Source organism: Lagopus muta, chromosome 9 (genome assembly GCF_023343835.1).
Source record: "Lagopus muta isolate bLagMut1 chromosome 9, bLagMut1 primary, whole genome shotgun sequence".
NCBI lineage: Eukaryota > Metazoa > Chordata > Aves > Galliformes > Phasianidae > Lagopus > Lagopus muta.
Window position 1 is genome coordinate 18,809,048 of NC_064441.1, and position 22,500 is coordinate 18,831,547.

General features: G+C 50.0%; 1 protein-coding gene across 3 annotated transcripts; it reads right to left on the minus strand.

Moving 5' to 3' along the window:
- Positions 1-513: 513 nt before the first annotated feature.
- Positions 514-22,398, minus strand: BOK (BCL2 family apoptosis regulator BOK). Of its 3 annotated transcripts, none has more exons than XM_048955247.1 (5): positions 19,845-22,398; positions 13,912-14,250; positions 11,046-11,174; positions 6,889-7,052; positions 514-2,964 (listed from the first exon to the last, which is right to left on the minus strand). In XM_048955247.1, exons 2-5 carry the CDS (start codon positions 14,132-14,134, stop codon positions 2,839-2,841), a joined length of 642 nt encoding a protein of 213 aa, XP_048811204.1. In that variant the 5' UTR covers positions 14,135-14,250; positions 19,845-22,398; the 3' UTR covers positions 514-2,838. The 3 variants fall into 3 exon arrangements, with proteins under 3 accessions (XP_048811204.1, XP_048811203.1, XP_048811205.1); XM_048955246.1 differs by lacking the exon at positions 19,845-22,398 and adding an exon at positions 15,066-15,360; XM_048955248.1 differs by lacking the exon at positions 19,845-22,398 and adding an exon at positions 15,066-15,363 and having other exon boundaries at positions 2,833-2,960.
- Between the last annotated feature and the right edge of the window lie 102 nt (positions 22,399-22,500).

Sequence of the window (22,500 nt, forward strand, 5' to 3'; positions counted from 1 at the left end):
AGTGCAGGGCCACGTGATGTCATCTAGGCAACTGTGAGAACACTTCAGTTCCTCCTGGCACTTTGAAGAAGGTCAACCGAGCGCCCAGTGTTTGACCAGGGACCATGTAAGTGAGGCTGTGTCTCAAGCAATGTCAGCTCTAGGACACGATAAGCACTGCTCGAGTGCCTGTCACTGCAACACTCCGGCCAAGATAGCTTTTCTACTCTCTACTGTTCTGATAAAACAAATATTTCCATTGACTGAGTGCTGTTTCCCCACTGCAGCCCTTTCTCCCTCCCCCTGCTATTGCCTGGGCATCTCCCACGCCCCCCAGAACAGCTTAAGCTCATTTCAGTGTGGCAGCAAGGCAGCAGCACTTCATAGCACTTTATGTGAGCATAGGAATTGCAGGCCAGCTGGTGAGGGGCAGCCATGTTACCTAGTTCTTCCTCTTCCAGCTTCCACAAAAGGTGTCCTTTTCCTCAGCTGCTAAATAAATTCAACACAACTCCAAGATCTTTACCCATCACATAAAAGGAAGGTGTTTACTGGGGTGATAAACAACCAACCCGACGCCTCCATCAGGTAGGACTAAAAAGGACAAGAAACCACAGAACCACAAACTCGTTGAGATTGTCAAGGACCTCTGGAAGTACTCTGAAATGCCTAAATATTACAAGTAGAGCTGAACACAGTATAAATACCCAGCTAAATCAGGCTTGAAACCACTGCTTAGAAATGCATGACAGCACAAACAGTACTGCTTGCTATTTGTTTTGGTAGGAGGACTGGTGTCAGTGTGGTTGTTGCACAGGGAGTGAGAAAGCAGACACACTCTGACAGCCCCAAAATTTGGGCTGAGTTAGGAATATAGTTTAAGAGCCATTGTGGTTTAGGAGCCAGTAGCTCAGGGCTCCTCCGGCTGCATGGTTGTCCCACAAGCAGAGCCCATGGGACTCTGGAAGCATTTTCCTGGTTTAACAGGCATGGTACAAGCAGCATGCTGAATGCAGTCCACACACGTATTAGCAAATGGGAAAAGGAAGAAGCAAGCTGCAGAAGTCTGCCTGGGAGAGCACAAGCCAGAGAATCGGCTGCTCCAGCATCTCTGCACACCGCTTGCCCAGCCATGCATTGTGCATCCAGCTCTCAAAAACCACACATGGATATCACTGGGAATCCACATCCTCCACAGCACCCAGGATGTGAGTAATGCTGCATTTTGCTGCAGGTGAAGGACTGAGACCTGCTCGCAGGGATCTTCCTCAGCCCTTCGCAGTCTGCAGCTTCCAGATGGAATTGCTGTCTGCCTTATGTGCAGCCCCTTCCCACCCACACACATTCCTTTCCAGCAATGCTGCTTTCTTCGGCTTATCATTCTTATCTTTTTCTCAAACTGACTTAATTGGTGCCTTTAACTCTTGATGTTGTTTGTTGGTCCCTCTGATATCCCTTGTTTATTCTAAGAGCAGTCATAGCCTAAAGCATTACATTTCAAAGTAGCATCCAAACTGAGGAAGGTCTTTGCAGTTGCAGTGTGACCATGTTGGCTCCGTGAGCTCACCCACACCCCATAAAGCACAAGGCATGACAAGATGGGCTGCACTTTACCAGCTGCAGAGCTGTCTGACTCCAAGTGACACACAGCTGAGGTTCTCCCAGGAAGGACAAATCTGGTTTTAGTAAGCTTCTTTGAGACAAAGAAGCTGCATCCTCCTAGCAGTCTGCTTCCACTGCAGTTACTGCTCTCTGTGCTCTCAGTGTGGTTGGCTCAGCTCCCCACGCACACTACACCCACTCTGGTTGTACAAGAGCAGCTCACCTGTCCCTGCAACAAACACTTGTGTCATGGCCACACCATGGGCCAAACCCCGACAAGAAGCAGACGGGTGGTGCTTTTAACACATTAGCATCTTCTACCAGGGGAAATGCTGGAGTATTTTTAGCATGGCTCCAGTGTTGGTCTCTGCACTGTTTTGGCCTTTTTTGGAATTTTTAACTCTGGAAACAAATACATTACCCTTTACAATAAACAACACCTACTTGCTTTTATTGTACAATACAAAGAGGACTATAGGCTGTACTCCTGAAGACAATAAGGGAGAAATATAAAGCAGTTCCTTTTGACACAGCTTTCCCCGTTCTGACACCAGGCAGCTCTCTTACTGCTTCCCTCATCTCACCTGTCCCACTTACAAACTGAGCTTTGTCTTCACTGCAAAATTCCAACCTGAGTTGTTGCTCAGTTCCTTGTCTGATGTGATGCATGCGGGCTCCGGAAGAGGTCAGAGCAGCGCCCTTGCCAACTGTATCCCATGCAGCTGCCCTGCACACACACCACAAAATGCATTTCCCAAGGAAGGTCAGAGGGGGAAGCATCTGATGATGGTACATCTGGTTTCATCCCATGCAAATCCCATCACAGCACAGTACTGTCTGTCACGCTGTGCTGTGGGGAGAGCCCAGTGACACAGAGCGAGGAGGAGCGAGTCCAGAGAGCGAGGAGGAGATGGAGTCTTAGCAAAACACAACAACAAGAAGTGACACAAGGCGAGTCTGAAGACTGAAAGGGGATTGCATGCAGTGGGGGAGGGCTGCTCCTCCTCTCTTCTTCCCATTTCATTTCAAATCGTAGCTCCTTCCTCCTCTGGTCCCCATGGGAAACAGGGTTCCTGAGACATGAACGGTGGGAGAGGCTCCTGTGGCCATCAAAGGAGAATGAAGTCCATCAGCTGCCACCAGCTAAGGGAGTGGAGAACAAGTTGCATCTGTACCAGTTCTTCTTTTCCTCCTCTTCAGAGCCCACGGCCACTGCTTCTGGAGTGGGGGAGGAGATGGGGCACGGGGCAGTGGGACTCATCTCTCGGGCAGCAACACGAAGAAGACGGCCTTGAGGAAGTGCCCAAAGCTGCAGATGGCGGCCACGAGCCAGTGGGAGCGGAGACTGGGGTCGGTGCTCACCACGCACTTGGTGATGTCTGCCTGAGGAGGGGGAGCAGAGGTCAGTGGCCATGCCCAGACCCACCCAGCCACTGCGTACCTCAAAACAAGCCACGCCTGGGAAAAGGAATGCTACAGAGAGATCAGCAAGCATTTCCATTTTCAACAGCAAAATAAAAGAAACTTTCCTCCCTTTCCCAGGAGAAGCCTTGGCAACAACAGCCTTCCCATCCCTTTCTGCAAAGCACGATGCTTCCCTGAGGTTGTCCTGTTTAATATCAGCTCAAGTTGCTTGCACTTTTTCTCTTGCCTTAATGTTTTATTTGGAACTCGTTCAAGGAAGTAAATCCATGATTTAAATCGCGAGCAATGCAAGCTTTGTTTGTGGGAATGTGTCTGCTGGCTGCGGTGCTGCCCGGCACATGGGCCAAGAGGTATGGATTGCTGGGCAGCCACTGTCAGGTATTGACAGGAATGGCAGCCAGCGATGAGCAGAAATAACAATGCAGTGAATTCATGGAGATGTGATCTCGGCTGGGACGGGGAGGAGAGAGCAGAAAATATCTGGAGGGTAAAGCGAACAGGACAGAAGCGGATAGAAAATTACATCTTCTGGGAGGGGTAAGCAAATTTTCATTCGCTTACCTGCAATTTTGCCTGCAAAATTTGTGTTGTGGTTAAACATCAGGCAAGCACAAGGAACTATGGGCTGCAGCTCTGTGACACAGGGTGCACTGTTACCGTATCAGTTTGATGAGGTTTTCAGAAATACCAGGGAATGTAGGGTGGCAAAAGCGAACCAAAACTGAGAGACAAGGAGAGCTAATATCCATTGGCCTCACAGCTTTCTCTTTACACCTTGGCGAGCAGCCCTTCTCTGACTGGAGTACTATGTCCAGACCTAAGGCCCCAGAAGAAGAGGGATGCAGAGTTTGGATGTTTAACGGATGTTAAAGGAGGTCCAGAGGAGGGCCATGAAAATGATCAGAGGGCTGGAACACCTTTCCTATGAAGACAGGCTGAAGGAGCTGGGCTTGTTAAGCTTGGAGAAGAGAAGGCTATGGGGAGACCTCAATGTGGCCTTTCAGTGGTTGAAGGAAGCATAAAAGCAGGAGTGAGCTTTTTGCACAATCTGATTTCAATAAGACAAGGGGGAATGGTTTTAAACTAAGAGAGGGGAGACTTAGGTCAGATGTTAGGAAAAAATTATTTACTCAGGGGATGGTGAGACCCTGGCACTGTTCCCCAAAGTCCCTTCCAACTCAAATCATTCTGTGATCCTATGACTGAGAAGAGTGCAGCCCTCCTTGAAGAGAGGAATAAGGATCACTGAACATCCCAATGATCTTTTCCAGTGTTCCCACCTGCATTCAAGATGCCAGTGAGACACACTTGAGCAATCTTGGCAATAGTTAGAAGAAAACAAGAGGGTGGGCACAGGGACAAAGCGAACACAGCTTTGTTAACTGATGCCAAGATCATCTACGTGTGGAAGGTCTGATAATAGCAGCCCCAGGAAGCCTGAAGGCTGGCATGTTGCATTACCATGCTGCTTTGGGGTCTCTGAGCTCATACACACCCGGCGAGCAGAGATGGCTTGAGTAGGGAGGAGTGGAAAGCAGCAGGAAGCTGGATCAGTGCATGGGGAATTCCTGGGGTGAACAGCAAGGTAGAGGAATGCTGCAGCTGTAAAAGTCTTGACACTCAGTGCCAGCAGAGCCCACGGCTCCCTGTGAGCCAGAGCTTCACGGTAATCAGTGCTGGGTGAATGCACCCGGTGAGTGGCAGCTACAGAGATGGCTGATCTGAGATGAGCATCACCTGCTCTGTGCTGATGTAATGAGCACTCTAATGTGGCCAGCTGAGAGGAGCCGTGCTCAGCAGCACCTTGAGACTGGTACTGCGCTCGCTTAGATAAACACAACTGCTCAGCTGTTGAACAATTGCCTTGGTTATTGTAATCCAAACAAAGCGTACCAGATAAGGCACTGAAACTGAACATTTCAAAGCCGCTTAATTAAAAAGGCCTTTGTGAGGCACTGATAAGCTGCCACAGTGACAGTTTGATCTCTGCCTGTTATTTATTCATTGAACAAGTTCGGGTCTCAAGCTCTTCTGTGGAGCAAACATCCATAGCAGCTGCTAAAAAACCTTTCTACTCCCCTGCAAAGCCACTGCTGAGGCTGCGAACGCTCCTTGGGCAGAGATGGTATCCCCAAGAGTTAAATGTTTTTTCTTCCTCCTAAGAGCTGTTGGGCTTGTGAGGTGTTGGACCATGGCAGTTAGAGGCTTTCTCCACCCTATAAAATATGGGACTGGGGGGCCATAATAGACCATATGGGCCCCTACTGCTGAGCAGAGGCTCTCCTGGCACAGCCTGGAGCACAGAGGTTCCTCTTGGCAGCCCAAGCAGGTGTGTGGTGGGGCCATGTGCACAGAGGAAAGGCGGACACCAGGCCAAGACAAACCAACGGCAGTGAGGTCAGGCACCAGATGAAAGGGACTCCAGCACAGAGCGTGGCCCTTCTGGGAACAGGGCTGAGAAATGTCACGCTGCAGTGCCTAGCTGAGAGGAACAACATTCAGGAAAACACAGCACAAAGGCACAGGGATGAGGAGACTTCCCCTCAGCTGAAGGAGCCACTTGTTTCTGGAGGGAAGCTATCTCCTCTGTGCAGCCCAGAGCTGCTGATAAGCGTGCTTACAACAGGAGGCAATCAGCACCAAGCAGCAGCTTTCACAGCTTTCTTGTCTGATCAGGGGCTTCCCTTTCCTAGGGCCGGATCCTGAGAGCAAGCAGCATGGCTTCAGCAGCACCAGGGCAAATGGAATGGCACTCGAGTAGAAACGGCTGCACCAGGAGCAGACAAGGACAGGGCTCCTCTCCTCAGCTGCTGAGAGCCCATTCTGGGCAGGGGATGGGCTCTGTGGCTTGCTTGCTATGCAGCAGACTTTCCAAAAATATCCATTTGGAACTATCAAACTCTTTGTTTTGAAGTCTAACAACACACCACAAAAATTAAAACAAGATGTTAACTTATCTGAACATACATGGTTTACCAGAACAAGGAAGCAACTTAGTTGGGAAACTAGAAGGGGGCACATTCCTGTGCAACATTCCAATTTTAAGGAAACTTTTGTGTTTTTCCCCCCAAAGGAAAAACTTTCAGAGAAAACATTTCAACCAGCCCCACAGGTGCTCAGAATAAACCTCACTGATGGGCTGAGGTGGGGACAGGAACAGTGCAGCTTGGTGAGTTCTTTCCCAGGGCATCCTCTCCAGTACCTCAGCACAATTATTTGTGCAGACACAAAATGAAACACACAAAAAAGTTGGGGCATTCAATACAATGGTTACTCTCCAGCCCAGCCAATCAGCCCACTGGCCCCAAGGTGGCAGCTTTAGAGAGAGCAGGGATGACCAAAGGTGGCAATGACTCTTAGGTGGCAAGGGATCCAAAAATCAGGACACTGCTACCTTTCCAGCTGCCCCCCATCATGCACATCACCCTGCTTCTGACTCTGCCACAGCTCAGCCATCAGCTCGAGCTCCTGGGGAGGTCACTGGTGAGGTGTCTAGCTATTTCACAGCACCTAAACAAAGCTCTTACTCCAAACTGTTCTCCATAGGAGCACTGTATTTCCCATGGGCTATAGAGAGAACCACAGAAATCAAACACTGGGTGATGGCTCCTGTTTACAGTCTGCTACTACAACTGTGTGCCTGCTCCAGAGAAATTCAGGACAGAAACAGAAGAGGCATCAGTGGGTGAGGATTGAATTAGTGCACAGGAAGCTGAAGACCAGAACAGCTGAAACTGTTGAGGACAGGGCGAGGAGATAGTAACAGAGCTATGAGAGCCTAGCACAGGAACAATCTCACTCAATGTTATTCTACAACAAAATGCATTAACTGGGCTGTTTCCTAGTCCTAGGAAGCAAGCCAGACCAGCCAGCATCTCTTACCCAGCCTCCTCGCCTCTTCAGCCACGTCACCAAGGTCTTGCGGACAAACTCTCCCAGGCAGTCCACGATGGTGTGGACCATGGCTGGCTGTGCATGACGCACACAGTCCACTGCCAGCCCCGCTGCCACGGCGTAGAGAGACACCACCTTGCCCCATGTTATGCCTGGGAAAAGAAGACAGGGTGCTCACACTTACATGGATCCCTCCTCCATCACAGGTGCCCACTCTGTAAGCATGAGGGTTTGAGTCTGGCTGCAGCTGTGGTCCTGCATGCTTTCCTGTGAGTGATTAAAACTGGGCATGCTTTGACCACTGCTTAGCGCCATGCGTGCAGCTTTGGAGGAAGCAGCCCAAAGACATGACTCAAAGACATAAAAACAGTGCTTTTTGTTTTTTTTTTCTAGATTAGAGGAGTCTGTTCCAAAGTGACAGACAGAGCACATAAGCAATAAGCATCTGCACAGTCCATTCTGCCACAACAAAGACCAAATGAGGGAGATAGAGCTACAGGCTCAAGACAGTTGGAGTCTTCCTGGAGTCAATCTCCAACCAGGTAACCCCATGAGCATTTCACAGCTCATACCTGTCCCACCAAGGGCAGTGCAGCCAGCCATGCCAGCCAGCTATCTAACCTCCCCAAGCAGAGCTTCCTGCAAGGCTGGCCTGCCCGCAGCAAGAGCCCCATGGATGCTGTCCCAGCAGCAGCCATCTCCCTGCAGCGCTGGCAATCCATGCCCAGGCTGTGCTCTGGGCACCAGCCAGCTCCAGGGTATCCCTATATGAGCCAACACCACAGGGTGTAAATCCTCCACACTCAGGCATCACAGCTAGCAATCTCTGATGAGGCTTTTAACAGGAGCAGCAACCTGGGAACGCAGCCCTCTGCATGCACACAGCACAGGGGTATGTGGATTTCCTTTGGCTATGCTGGGAAGTTTGCTTTACAGAGAAACTATTCAAATATCAGCCACAGGAATGGTTTGTTACGCTGACAAATCTCCATTTGCTGTTCCAAAAAAGCAGTTCTTCCACTCATGACTAATGTGACATCAATATCTACAAAAGACCATTTTGCTAGGCACTGTAGCAGCAATAATAACCCACACTAGTGTCCTGTATGCTCTGTTCTCCATAGGCACTGTCCCCAGGATCTTAGGAAGTTATTGATAACTGGCTGTTATTTTTCTGGAGGTGTTCCAGAACCATGGGGATGTGGGCAGCGGGCATGGTGGGATGGGCTGGGGCTGGACCTGGGGATCTTAGGGATCTTTTCCAACCTCTGTGATTCTATGATTCTATGGTTCTAACACACAGCAAAGCAGTTTGCCATATGGACATGTTGGTCCAGCTCCAAGGAAGGATGGAGGGAAAGATCCTTCAGTTCTTGCCTTCCCCACTGATCGATGGTCCTTCTTGCAGGCTATTGAATTCTAGATATTTCAGGGGGGTAAAGCCCTCCCCAGCACAGGGACAGAGCCCTCCCCTTCACATGGATGACACAAACTGGCAGCAATGTGTGTCGAAGTGATGGATGTGGAGGGCTCAGTGGTCACTTCCCATCTCCTCTTCTTTACAGAGCACTCTATAAGGGTCAAATCAATCCCTGAGGCTGCTTCCTGGCAAACCTGAGCTGCAGGGGTAAGGGAGTAAGAAATCCCTTTCCTCACAATTCCTCCATGCCAAAGCTTCCATCACTGCTGCTGGAGGCAGGGTGGCAGCAGCTGGATGCATCTGCACCAGCTGAATGATTGAAGAGTGATTAAAGCAGAAAATTCCCTAAAGTTTCTGCCCACAGAGGTGGGACAGAAAAAAATGAGACAAGCCACTTAGAAAGTGTTTTTAAAAGTAAGAAATACAAGCTGCAGTCTCAAGGCCAGCCTTGGAGCTGGAGGTATGTAAACACTGCGAGCCCAAGGGAAAATGAATTAGCAGGAAAGAGCTGCTCTTGAATGCATTCCCACAGCATGTCAGCAAGCCCAGGGGAGCGTGTGGCCACGCAGCCCCCAGCACTGTGCTGCCCAAGCACTCAGACAAACTGCCCTCATCCCACTTGCATCCATCTGACCTGCCAGTCAGACCTCAGAGAAACATAATCCTGTGCTACGTTTCAGCAGCTTGAAGGATGAGCCAGGCTCAGTATGCTCTCCTCTGGTGGAGAAAAAGGTGCCAAGAGGGATGTGCACAATGCAGGGAGCTCATAAAGCCTGCAGGGTGAGGCAGCAGCGAGGTGCATTGCTAGCAACATTCCAGCTGCAGGGAGGTATGTTCTCTTGGCAACCTCATGCATCCCTGGTCCTTTTTGCACAGGGCTCACTGCAGCCCAAGCACTGTTAATTAGGAGCTTACCAGCACCCAAAACTATAAAACCAGTAACATCATAGAACCATAGAATCACTGAAGTTGGAAAAAACCTCTAAGGTCATCTGGTCCAACCACCAACCCATTCCCACTGTGCCCACTGACCATGTCCCTCGGTGCTACATCTACACAGCAGTGCTAAGCAGGGGGGTGCAACTGTCCTCTTCAACAAGACAGGGTAAAACTCTCACATTCCATTGCTGGACAGGCACTGTAAGTGACTGATGGGCTCCTCAGACTGTTTTGGCACTGCAGTGTCAGACTGGAGCTGTTTTCTTAATAAACTGGACAGTGAAAATCAGGGTCAGATGCTTTAGCCATTGGTAACTGGCTTGAAAATTCAGGCTGCATTTGAGCTCTTTCATTTCCTTCACCCATTAAGAGCCTCTTTCCTCTGAACTATGAAAAAAACAAAAAAAAAAAAGAGAGAAGTGTCTGGCTGTCACTGCTAGCACTGATCTGCTGGATTTAACATTAAATGCCGAGTCTTGAGACTGCTGCTAGGACTCATGAATGTTAAAATCAGTGAACTTTTCCCCCTCCTACTACTCAGCAGCCTTCTAGCAAGAGAAGCTACAGTAATGAATTGACAAAAGCCACTGAAGCACTGCCTCAACCTCACATCCACAGGCTGTCCTGCTGGTTGGTATGAAGCAGAGATGGAAAGAAGAGAAAGCAGAGCATGCAGAGCAGGGTAAGCTGGGAACCCACGCCCATGCACAACCATCTGCTGGAGGCTAATGCTGCACTGAATCCCCAGCACCCTCAGCAGAGCTTTAGCCTGAGCTCCTACTACATCCCCAAAGCTTCCCAACTGCCACCCTCAAAGGACTGAGTCTGCGGCCTTACCACCTCAAAACCCCTGAGTTTGGGGCCAATAGATACAATTTCCAGCTTTACTTTCAACAAGACCACAACATTTAAGACCATTCAAGCTTCTCATGCGACTCCTGAGCTTGGAATTGAGGAACAATGAGTGCATTTCTCAACAAGCACACACTATCAATGGTCAAAAGGTGAGGCTCCCAGCAGCCAGCAGGGCTTTCTCCCAACACATGGCACACTGCTCTGCCTGGAGCCATCCAGCCTTCTGTTGAATTCCCCATGTCACTTGTGATGTGGGCTGGTTTGGATGCAGTCAGCTGTGTTCAGCTAAGATAACCTACTTGTCTGCGCTGCAAACACCCATGCCTGCAAACCTGACCTCTGCTTTTCAAGGCAAATAAAGCTCAGCACTGAAATGACAAGACTGTCCTTTGACACAGCAACACTCAGACATGCCTGCCATGTTTGTGTGGCTCAGAGGAGAGCGGTCCTGCCTCCAAACACAAGGCAGCAGCTGGAAGCAGCAGGCTCCACTGCAGCCCTGGCTGTCGCTGGGGGAAAGGAAGCCAGGAAGAGGGAACTCCCTTGTGATGAGTTAGCTCTGGCTCCCAGCACCAGCAGCATGAGCTGGAACAAGGGAGGCTCCCGTGTAATGAACCTGCTCCGGTTGCCAGCGGTGAGCAAAGGAGCTTGGAATGAGCGACCTCCCTGTGCGATGCGGTAACACCACCTCCTACAGAGGCAGGGCAGGAGACGGCTTCTAGAACGAGCGAGAAATGCCAGGAGGATGCACAGAACGGGGCACTGCCCCGCCAGAGCATGGAGGAGCTCATTAAATCATTACAGAAGGGCGTGCTGCCAAACTGCCCACGGCTCTTTCCTAAACCTGGCCCCACCTCGCAGCCATCCCATAACAGCGGCCCCATCCTGTTCCTGCCTGCCCCAGCCCTGTCTGCCTGTCTGGGTGCGGTACCTGCAGTGAAGATCTGTGCAGCCACGGCCAGGAAAGCATCCGTCACCACCGTCTCCGAGTGCAGCGAGATGTTCAGCTGGCGGGCGATGTTGCGATAGACGTTGGGGCGAATGTATTCCAGCTCGTCCCCTGCAAGCAAGCACTCGGGGTCAGCATGCTGGAATCACGGCTGAGGCCGTCCTTCCATCTGGTGTAAAACAGGCAGCACAGCTCTCAGGGTCACTTAGAAGCAGCCCCGGCACCTCGGTCCTTTGTGCCAGTATTGCCTGCGCCCTCCTTTCCCCACAGTCTGAAAGGAACAAGGCCGGCAGCAAAAAAGAGGCACATACACCTGTGTGAGCTGTTGGAAGGTACAACCTTTCTCAACCTGTACAAAAAAAGTCATGAGATGAGAGTGACTCAGGCATGCTGGAGGCTGACAGAAGCCAGGAATCCACCCGGAGCCACACAGCATTGAGCAGAGACTCCCGGCTCAGCTCTTTGTGCACAGAGTGACAGAGCAGAGCTCCTGCCCAACTCCCAGCAATCCATTTGCCTGCCTGGCTTCCCCAGCAAAGTTCCTGGCATACACAGGATGTGCTTTCTACCCAGCTTGTTTTTTCCCCAGCTGGGACCCAGTTAGTGGTGTCACATTAGCTCGAAGATCAAGACAAAAAGAGCAAGGACAAACAGAGAACATCCTCCTAGCAGGCTTGTGCTGGAACATGAGCAGCACAGCTTTCCTCTGCAGTCTAACAAACCATCCTGACCAGTACAATCGTTAACTGCTATCTCTAATTGTTTTACCTCTCATGGATATTTAAGAAGATGCTGTAGGAGTGTTACACAATGTGAGCATGGCATGGGACCAAAGCCTTGTGTGCATGGAGATTCTCACTTGGCCATCTAGATGAATGCTCATCCTTCTGCATAGGAGGACGCAGGGGAAGAGGAGAGCTGTCACGGCCCCTAGACATCCATAGGGTCACTTGAGCACTCTGACTTGGGTGGGATACGTAAGAACCATCGAGTCAATGTCACTGCAGGACGAAGGTGGCTTGTCCCAGCCAGAAGGCAACCAAGCACCCAGAGGATGGCATTAAATGGGAACAAAGGCATCATCCCATCAGGGGTTTGTTAAGCAGCAGCTGCTCAACTTGAATTCATAAAACTATTCCCCAGCACTCAGTATAAGACAAGCGGAGCCCAGCTTCACAGGAGGCCACAAACAAATTCTTCTGGCCCCTTGTGCCTGGTGCATTGTTCCACATGGGCTGAGGAAAGAGGAAACCCTGAGCCTGCATGGCCAGGGCTGATAAGAGGCACCATTCCTTATATCCTCAGCAGCTGCTCTGGCTCTGCAAGGAGCACACAGCCTTGTCCCCAGCCCAGAGGGGTGGCTGGGACATAATTTGGGCTGGGCTCAGTGCCTGCAGCCTGCTCCTGGTGCTGCAACCTCTGGTTCAGGTACACCAGACCTACGTCACACATGGTAGGTTGGTCTGAGATCTCTTAGCCATATCATTGGGTTTTACCACCTCTGACTATCCTACCAAGAAGGACAGCTCCCCCTTCTTGCTGCATGGGAACCAAGCAAGCCATGGCTCTCTCCAAGCAGATTTTGTCAGCCAAGCCTCTCCATCTGGAGGAGAATCAGTGGTAGCAGAGTCACCCAGGAGACGCCTCCAGACACAGGCTGCCACCTGCTCGCCCTTCAGTGTCCTCCTGGCCTCCCACAGAAGATCTGGCTCAACCCCAGCCCAAGAAAAACTGGGGAGACAAAGAGGCAGCCAGGCTGACAGATGGACAAAAACAACAGAAGATTCAGCATACGAGAGAAAACATGTAAAAGAAGAGTAATTTAATAAAAGCCAGCCAAATGAAAACCATGTATGCCTTAAAAACAAATTTGGGATAACATCCAAAAGAACTAGAAAGAGGAAAGTGGGGGAACCAGTCTGCCACTGATTTGGTTGGGCTCAGTTAAAGGTTGCTTCACCAGACTTACTTGAACTTTGGTGTAATTAAATCAGATGCAAATGCCAATGGTAGTTTCCAAGCCAAATGTGAACTGATATTCCAACCTGCAGGCAAAGAGGGATGTTGGAAGCAACCTCCTAGAACCAGAGCGCTGGGATCTAGAGAAGAGTGCTTCACTTGAGCATGCAGGTCAAAGCCTAAAGCCAAAGGTAGGCAATGGGCAGCAGCCAGAGGGTGCACGGGCTGCAAGCACTGCTCCAGAGCTGCTCCCACAGCCATGTCAAGTGCACAGCTGAGTGCTCTGCCAGGGCAGCTGCTGGGTGTCCACAACTGCCATGACTGAAGAAGTCTCTACTGCTCTGTGCTGCTGGGCACAGATAGCCATCCTTATCGTCCTGCATCACAAGGCTTAGTTTGGTGCAGAGGTCCCTGTATCAATGATTGGTACACTGCCCCAAGCATGGAAGATTCTACAGCTGCCCCAGTGACCAAAAACAGGAAAAGAACTTGCTAAATGATTGGGGTAGGGAAAGGCGAAGAGAGTACACTAACACACTGCCACTGAAAAGCAGTGTTATAAAATCTCTGGTACACACATCTAATCAATTACCCTTAAACATCCCTGCAGCTGGGTGAGCAACCACCTCTGTGAGCTGCTGATGAAGCCCAGGCATGGAGCTGCCAGGATCCCACCTGTGCCTGGAGAACCACCACAAGCCCCGTTCAAAATGCCAAGCTGAGAAAAACTACAGAGAGAAACAAAACTCTCACGCAGATGCAGTTTTACACAGTTTAAACATCATTTGCTGTTGGGTCTCGGAACCACAGTGCTGAGCAATGACCTAAAAGATGAAAGATGTGCAAGCCAAGGAAGATTCCCAAGCCCAGACCACATGCAGGGACTCACCCAGGCGCAGCAGGATGGCAGACACCTCAGCCAGCTTGCCGCCAGGCACCGGGGTATTGTGCTCAGGTTTGCTCCAGCTGACACCTGCACGGATCAGCCTCGAGTTGATGTAGTCCCTGCAGAGGGCCTTGGCTTGGGACACAAGCTCCTTGTCAGTGGGAGACCTGTCAAACACCTCCATCACCTCTGCAGCAAAGACGGAGGAGCGGCGCAGCACTTCCATCCTCGCAGCAAAGCCACCCAGCTCCAGGCTGGGCTGAGCCTTAGGGAGGCAGCGATCCGCGGGGCTCCGTCACAGCTCTCAGGAGCTGCTCTCCCAAGGACAGTTTTTCATTTTACCTGTTGAATAAGAGCATCTTTAAGTTTCTCCAGAACTCCGATTCAGGTATCACGCCTTACAGTTACACTGATGTTGGTAGTATCATATTTGCGAGAGTGGCTGCATCCTCTGCCCTGGCTGCTCTGATCCCACCAGCAGTCTGGCCCACAGCAGTTCCCAGTCACAGAGATGTTTTCCCTTTATCTATTTGCATTCAGCAGTTCCAGTATCGCACTGCAGACAGACTGGATGGTCAGACACGGAAACAATTCAGCAGACAACTTCATCTTGTTTCAATTAAACTGGAAAAAAACCTGAATCCCAAATACCAGCTGCAGCAACCTCAGCCAGAGGCAGACATTCCAGCGCAGTGGGGCATGGATCTGTCTGGAGGAATGGCACTAACAGACAGCACAGGAACAGAGGGGCAGGAACATTTGAGATGTCCCAGAGGCCCTTGGCTGTGGTGGAAGACCTGGTCCTTATCACATTCTCAGAGGGGTTTTGGTTCTGCAGCTTTTTCTGTTTTTATAGCAACATATGTACTGCTACTCAAAATGCTTCAGTAACAGCAAAAAAGGAAATCAGATTCTAAAAAAATGTTCCCAGGTGTGAATGGCTATAGAGAAAACACAGAATTTCTACAGCCATGTGAATTCATGTTGGTCTTTCTAACCCAGTGCTGCTCTGGGAAGCAAACTCAGACCTAAGGCTCTGCCCAGGTGTCAGCCAATGCATTTCTGAGTCCTCATTGTTGGACAGCTGCTTACAGTAACGAATTTCAGACTAAACAAAGCCAGTTACTTTTGCTCTTCCCAATGAAAAATATATTTACCCCTCATGTTGCGCTCTGGTCCCCCTCGGTGTCTCCTGATGGGTTGGTTCGGTGCTCCTCCTGCAGAGCCGGGTCAGTGGGGGTAGGGCTCCCCACCGTGCCCCCATCCCCACATCCCACTGACAGCCCTGGGCTCGCCGCGCTGCTTTTAAGAGACCCAGAGGCAGAGGAAAGCTTCTAGCTTTAGCCTTGTAAGGAAGATGAAATAACCGGGAGGTGGGGTTGCGGGAGCCGGAGAGCTGCGCTTCCTCCTCCCCTTTCTGTGCTCTTAAGGAGGTTCGCTGCAGAGCCGTGTGGGGACTACACTGCTGGAGTGAGCAGGGAGTGCTGGAATGGGAGGGGAAGGCCGTGCTGCAGCCATCCCCCCGCCCTCAGCTATGGATTCCTATTAGAGAATCACAGAATCACTAAGGTTGGAGAAGACCCCTGAGATCCCCGAGTCCGACTGCACCTCATGTCACCATGCCTATTGCCCACGTCCCTCAGTGCCACATCTCCACGGCTCTGTACACCACCACGGATGGTGACCCCCACCTCCCTGTGCAGCTGTGCAGTGCCTCGCTGCTCTGTCTGAGCAGAAATGTTTCCTGCAGAAAAGAAATTCTACCAGCCCAAGAAAGAAGAATCTGAGTAAGCTGCATCCTTTCCAACAGGAGCTGCCCATCCCTGACCCATTCCTTCCCTGCAGAATGCACTCTGTGGCCTCCTGAACAACCATATTTCTGCCTTTGCAACTCTCATGGCCAAACAATCATTAGAAATGTTGCCTAAGCTACAGCAGCTGACAGCTTGAAACAGAAGTTCTGTTTAAACTGCTCCTATTCAGTAGAGCCCTGAAACAAAGATGAGGGCTTAAATATCAGTATTGCTTAACTAGTGATCATGTTTGTCAGAATTCTAGCAGGCGTGCAGGTGCCACAGATCCTCCCTGCTCTCCTGGGTGCCAATCCCACCCCACATGTTCCCTGCCCGCTGTCACACCAAAAGATGCCTCTTTAGATGGTAGTACATGAAAGCTCAGCACACAGCACTGAGCCGGCCATGCAGGAGCAATGCTGCAGCCCAGGGAGCTGCTGGTGTCTGCTGAGCTCCTTTGTCCATAACACATTCAGGCTACAACATTTAGAGGCTAAACCTATACTGGGGATCCCTCGTGGCAAAGGGCTACCAGAAAATGGCACTGAAACACTTGTCTCACCCCAAAACATTGTTCCCATTGTAGGTATCCGTGGCATGGCAGTGTTTTGGCTCCAGCAGGCTCTAAATTACAACTCCTGCCTATCTATCTCAGATGGGGATGATCAGAAAAGCTTGGAGCACTCACTTCCTAAAATAAGAGCCAAAAAAACCCAACAAAACAGGACTACACCTTATAAACAGGGCTGCTGTGGCAGAGCACCAGCACCATAATGGTCCTCAGCCTTCCACCATGCCACCCTGACCCTCTTGCATCACCTCAGCCATTCTGTCTTTCCCCACTGCCTTTCCTGGTCCATTTAGGCAGCAGCTCTTGGGTTGTGTTGGGAAGGGATCCTTCACTGCTGTGAGTGCCCATGGGGTCACACTACAGGTTCAAAGCCATTGGGGCACTAACAGGAGGATCAGCAAGATGAGAAGAAACAGCACTTTTCCTACAGAAACATCTTGCCAGCTCTAACAGAAAAACAATACATGGAAGTAGCAGCATAATGGGACCCAAGCAGAACACAGAGGGTTTTTGAACTTTCCCCTTAATTCTGAAGGGCTCAGTTCAGAGCCTCATGGAACCCAGGCAGTTATTTGCAGTATTCTGTGTAGGAGATTGCCCCGAGCACCTCTCCTGAGCAGCATCTTGCAGTGCTGTGTTCTGTAGCAGAACAAAGGGGCTGTGTTGCAGGCAATGTTACCTTCCACAGCCTCCAGATGGTTCACCTTCTCAAGTACACAGGTCTGGTGGTTTACACTCATCAGGATTAGTAAGCAATCCATTACTTAGGGATCCGACAGATTATCACTAACACCAATGTTTTCTTCTCTTAGCTGTCATGCTCACTGCTGGTGTTTGTAGGCACAAGTCTCCTGTTAGAAACATGCCCATATACGCACATACACAGATACATATATACAAAGACATGCTGTACTCCAGGACTGGGGTACAACCCCATGGAAGGGAAACTGGAATGAACTTCCTATTACTAAGCAGTGCTATGAGCTGAATCCTCATCATCTCCACCCTTATTCCCAAATTTGATTTCCCATGAAGAGCACAATCATTGCCACTCAGGTATCAAGCCACAGTAAAAGAGCAGCTCCAAACTGTGATTTGATAGACAAAACTTCATTTCTTAGCACAAACAACATATTTACATATTGTACCACTAAAATAGAAAAAGCAAAAGCACAGCATGAGGTCAACATCCCCAAGAGAGCAAAGAGGATTCTCCCCTTTCAGTCCCTAAGGCACAAGGGCAGAGGATGAGCCTTGGTTTCACTGCAGCAACCGATCAATCCCCAGGATGGGAACCAGGTCCCACACCTCCATGCAGGGATGCTCTCACAGGTGCAGACAGGTGAAGGCAGGCAGATGCCTCTGCCTGCACTGACCCTGACATCTCATGAGCCCAAATGTGTGCTGTACTGGCTTGGCAGCATTTATGAGCTCTGATGCATTGATGTGCAGCCTAGAGACACGTGCTGGGGCACAGCAGTGTCCTACACAGGCAGACGGATTGCTGGAGCTGATAACAAGGAAGGAGTCTGCCTTGCACATGTTTGCATGTCCTAAACATGCCTCGAAGTATTTCTGCACATTCAGGACACAGCTCTGCTTTTATGTTAAGCCCTTGGTGACTTTTGGAAAGGCTCAGCCTCTAGAGCTGGGCAGGGCAGCAGAAGGAAACCCTGTCAGCTTTGCCATCAGACAAGCGTCCATGAAGCCACAGCCTACTGTCACCTCTGCATACAGAAGTGCAGCTGCAGTGATTTGGAACGGCGTGGTGCATTGCACAAGGCAGATGGATGCTGCCAGCAGGTAATCACCAGAGCCTTGTGCAAGAGCAGAGACAGCTCACCAAGTGCAGCTTTCCCGGTGCTCCCACAATTACAGCCTTCACGAGTTGTGATGGGAGAGTCTCACTGAACAAAAACAAAGAGACTGCAACTTCTTGTTACCTGACACTGAGCTATCCTGATCGGTTTTGGAGAACAGGCAGGACAAAGCTGCCTCTCCTTCTGCCAGAAGGGTGAGTGCCCAAAGCAAGGTTAGTTACCTCTGTTGGCTTTGAACTCCAGAATTTTCCCTACTTGGACTTGGAAAGCTTTGGGCCGGAGCATTTACCTGATTCTGAAAGGCAAGAAAGGAAATTTGAACATAATTTTGAGGAGCCCCAGCACTACCTTCAATGGGCTCCACAGCACGGCCCTCACTTTTCCAGGCTCACTGCAAGAGCTGCTGCTGGTCCTGGGCCACCCGCCTGAGTGCTGCCAGGTATCAACAGCTGGCACTGCATGTTGGAATGCCAGCAAAGTGCTGGCCAGGTGCTCAGAGCCAACGATGCTCAGGGTGGGCCCACTTCAGACAAAGCATTTGAGTCAATTTTAATCATATTTCAGAATCAGCAAGCAGGAAATCTTGTTTGAGGTCACCGATTTTAATCTGTTTTTGCATTTGTTTCTCTGGTAGGGTGAGTCTCAGTTGGAATTAAGACCTGTTTACTTGCAAGTAAGCACAGCTCCGTGCTACATTTCCCCTCTTGGCTAAAAAGGAGGAAAATTATGTACTAAAGCAGTTCTATAGCTGAAACAAATGAGAAATCTGAACGTATTGCAGGTGCTAAGCATTCTGTGTTCTGCTTAGCAGGTTATTCATGTCACTTGGTGCATGCCCTCCTGAAGAGTGATCCAAATGCAATTAGAGATAAATAGAAACAAATGATGTCTTTATGCGCTAAATTAAAAGAGCAAACGTGAAAAGGCTGTTAGAATTCATAAAGCACCTGAGACAAAGCAAAACAAAAGAAAAAGAACATGCTTGATGCAGCTACTGAATTGAGTCAACTGCTGAAGTGAATAAGCAGCTTCTGACACCAATGGCCTTTTACATGGTCCCAGAACCCCAGCCAGCTCAAACCTGAAGTCTTCAGTACACAAGAGGTCAATCAGTTAAACTAGAATTAGGGGAAGCGTTTCCAAGGAATGAAGAAATATGTAAAACTGCGGTTCTGGGGGAGGGAGGTTTCTCATTCAAGTCACTGCTTTCTGCTGAAGCAAGCAGAGCAATTTTCAGACCCAACAAATGCTTCAGTATAGAACCATAGAATCAAATCATACAATCATTAAGACTGGAAAAGACCACCAAGATCACCAGGACCCACCACCAACCCATCAGCCATGCCCAAGAAGCTGCAAGCAAATGGTTATTTGTTCCACAGGAGGGGCAGCGCTGCTTAACATCATCCCTCATGGCGAAGGCAATTTGAAAGAAGCCACAGTCAGGTCACACACTGAATTGTATCAGAGAGCAGCAAGCTGTGTTTGCCTGCCCCAGGAGGGAGCACAGCCAGCTGCATGGCTTCCCACTGCAGCTGCAGCAGCTAGCGTATCTCCTCTTGCAGGTCTCTGCAGACAAACAGACAGGCTGACAGACAGGCTCTGTGCAGCCCTGCATACTTCCTGTTGAACATCTGTGGTTTAAGGGACAGAGGTGCCCCTGTACCAGAAGTGACAACACAGGGTAGATGTTCAGCGTGAGTCATTTAACAGGCAGAGCTTCTTAATTTAAAAGAAGTGGGAAATGCTTACCTTGAGTTTTGAGAGAGAGATCAGCTTCACGCAGACCTGCACAGCATCTGTGCAAGTTTCTCCTGCGCATTCCCAAAGCAACTCCACACCCAAGGTCTGGTTTCTCATGTCCTGGTAATCACAGACCAGGATAGAACCAACACACTGCCATGTTTCTTGCTGGCACTAACATATGTCTGGCGTTTTGATAGGAAAAATATATGTTTGGGATTGAAGAATTTCATTTCTAGAAGGAGCCACGAGATCAGATCACTGCAGTGCATGAGACCGATTCACTAATCTGCCTGAATTATCACTTAGCCTTGCAGAAATTAACGTCACAGAGCTGCCAATGGTTCTTTTGGTCCAGCAAAGGACAGAATTTTGATGCTGGCATCAAGCCCCACATCAGAAAGATGCGTAAAGGAGTAAGAAGCTTTGCTGCTTCTTATTACACAAGACACAAAAGTCTTCTCAGAATCCTCATCTGAGAAACAGTGCCCCCAAACAATTCATTTTGTGAATCATTCTGTTTAAAAACGTTGCTGGACAAATGCAAGAAAAGAGGAGTCTTCCCTTAACAAAGCATGGACTGCTAGGTTTTCCTTGCACAAAGGGTCCCAGACACGCACCATGAGAGCTCATTTCTCAGAATATGTATCTCCAAGTAATCGGTTTCATGTGGTGTTATATTTTAGTCTAACAGCATGAAAAGCATGGAGATTTCACAGAGGAAACCCTGAACTCAGAAGGGGTCAGAAGCATCTCAGGAGAGTGAGTGGGGCTGTCATCTGGACTGCAAAGATCTTTGTGAACACAAACATGAGTACAGTGTGGTTCTATCAGAATTAGAGCTGCATGCTCTGCCCCTGGTTGGCCCATCTGCACAGGCAGTGGCAGGCAATTATCGCACATTTCTTTCCTGATTCTGGCTATTGCCGTCTTTTTCTCCTCATTTTCTGCAGTGAACAACTCCAAATGGATTCCTCCATATCCAGTTTAAAAGCAGGCAGGGAATGAAAGCACGATGTCACGCTGTTGGTTCCTGTTCTGTTCTGTTTCAAAGAGTAGACACGCTAATTTCCATAGCTGTGCCGTGGCTCCAGACAAGGCTGTCTCTTCGAGTGCTCAGTGAGTGCCAGCTCTGTCCCCAGGTGCTGGCTGCTGTGCAGCTCATCCCCCATCACTGGCTCCCATCATTCACTTTGTTAAGCAGGGACGCTCTGGGGTCTCTGCTATCAGCACAGGACTCCCAGCGCAGTCAGAAGGGACCAGCTGGGAAGGCAAAGCATCCCTGCAGATACATCAGCAGTATCCATTCCTGCCTAAGCAGAGCGCCAATGTCTGTGAGGGTTTAGGATTCAGCTTCATCAGCTGTTTTCTGCCGCTGCACAGGAACATGGTTTGGAAGAACAAGTACTCAGTGCTCTCAGCTTGGAAGCAGCCTGGCTTAATTTGAGGATTAGTCATTGGGAGAGAAAAAATGCTCAGCCAACCCAGGAGTCAGCTCCACTTGGAGCTTTACAGCTGCAAGAGCCATTCCTGCTTATTCCACTTTACCAGCAGCACTGGGAGATAAAGGCCCTTTTCTTTGCTGAACACTCAAAACAGTCTTAAGAGCCACGATATCAGCAGGAAAAGAGAGCCTCAGTATTGCAAGACTTGTAGTGAGAGAGTCTGCAGGAACAAGAGTGCTGGAGCTCAAGCAGCCCGCTGCAGCTTCCATACAGCTGGGGGCTCTAGAAGGGGAACCATAAGAGCAAGCGGGCTTCTACAGCACTCACTCAGTGCGTTCTGTCTTGGTAGGTAGGTACAGGTTCCTCTTTAAAGTTGTCCTCGCATCTCCTATAAGGAGCAAGGTTTAAGGCCTGGAGAAGTTCACAGCTGCCATCACGCAGCAGCCACCTCATGCCTAGCAGTGCCTGGCAGGTGGGGTGGAGCTCATCAGCCCTATGCCTTGCACTGAAGGAGCACTTGAGGTTTGGAGAACTCTCTTCTGCTACTTTGCTTTGCTAAATCCACATAAGGCACTTGCTGCTTCAGTTCAAAAATTTCACCGTAAAGAAGGCTGACGGGGAAGAACATCCCATTTAACACTGTCAGCATAGCTTGCAAGTTGAGGCAGAGGCTGTTTTGGCACAGCCTAGCATCTGCTGAACAGAAGCTCAGTGGCCCAGTCTAGACAGCAGCCGTAAACCATAGCGAGGAGGAAAGCTGCTGGCAAAGCCCAGTTCTTGCTTCCTCCATACAAGTGCATTCTTCCCCGCAGTATGGAAGCTGCTCCTGGGAGGTGATAAATTCAATGTGTTTCTCCTTTCCTTCTCTAGTCTCGCTGCTTAACTGCCTTCCGCAGGCACAGCGCTGTTCTGCACAGCTCACCTCCAGCAGCTCAGTGCAGAAGAGCACTTCAGCCCGTCGGTGTGCCGAAGCCGGAGCTCCTCTTTGGACCGAGCTGTTCCTCACCCAGCACCACGGAGCCCAGCAGGGCCGCGTGCCGCTCCAGAGGCACAGGGCTGCAATCCGTGGTCGCCACCTGGTGGCAGCGACACAAAACAAAGCGGGCTTGCTCCACAAACCCGCTCGCCAGCCCCGATCGCTCCCAGAGGCGACGATTTGCCGGGCAGGGGCGCTTCTGAAGGCACTTCACGAGGGCTCGCCTTAAATGAAACCAACACAA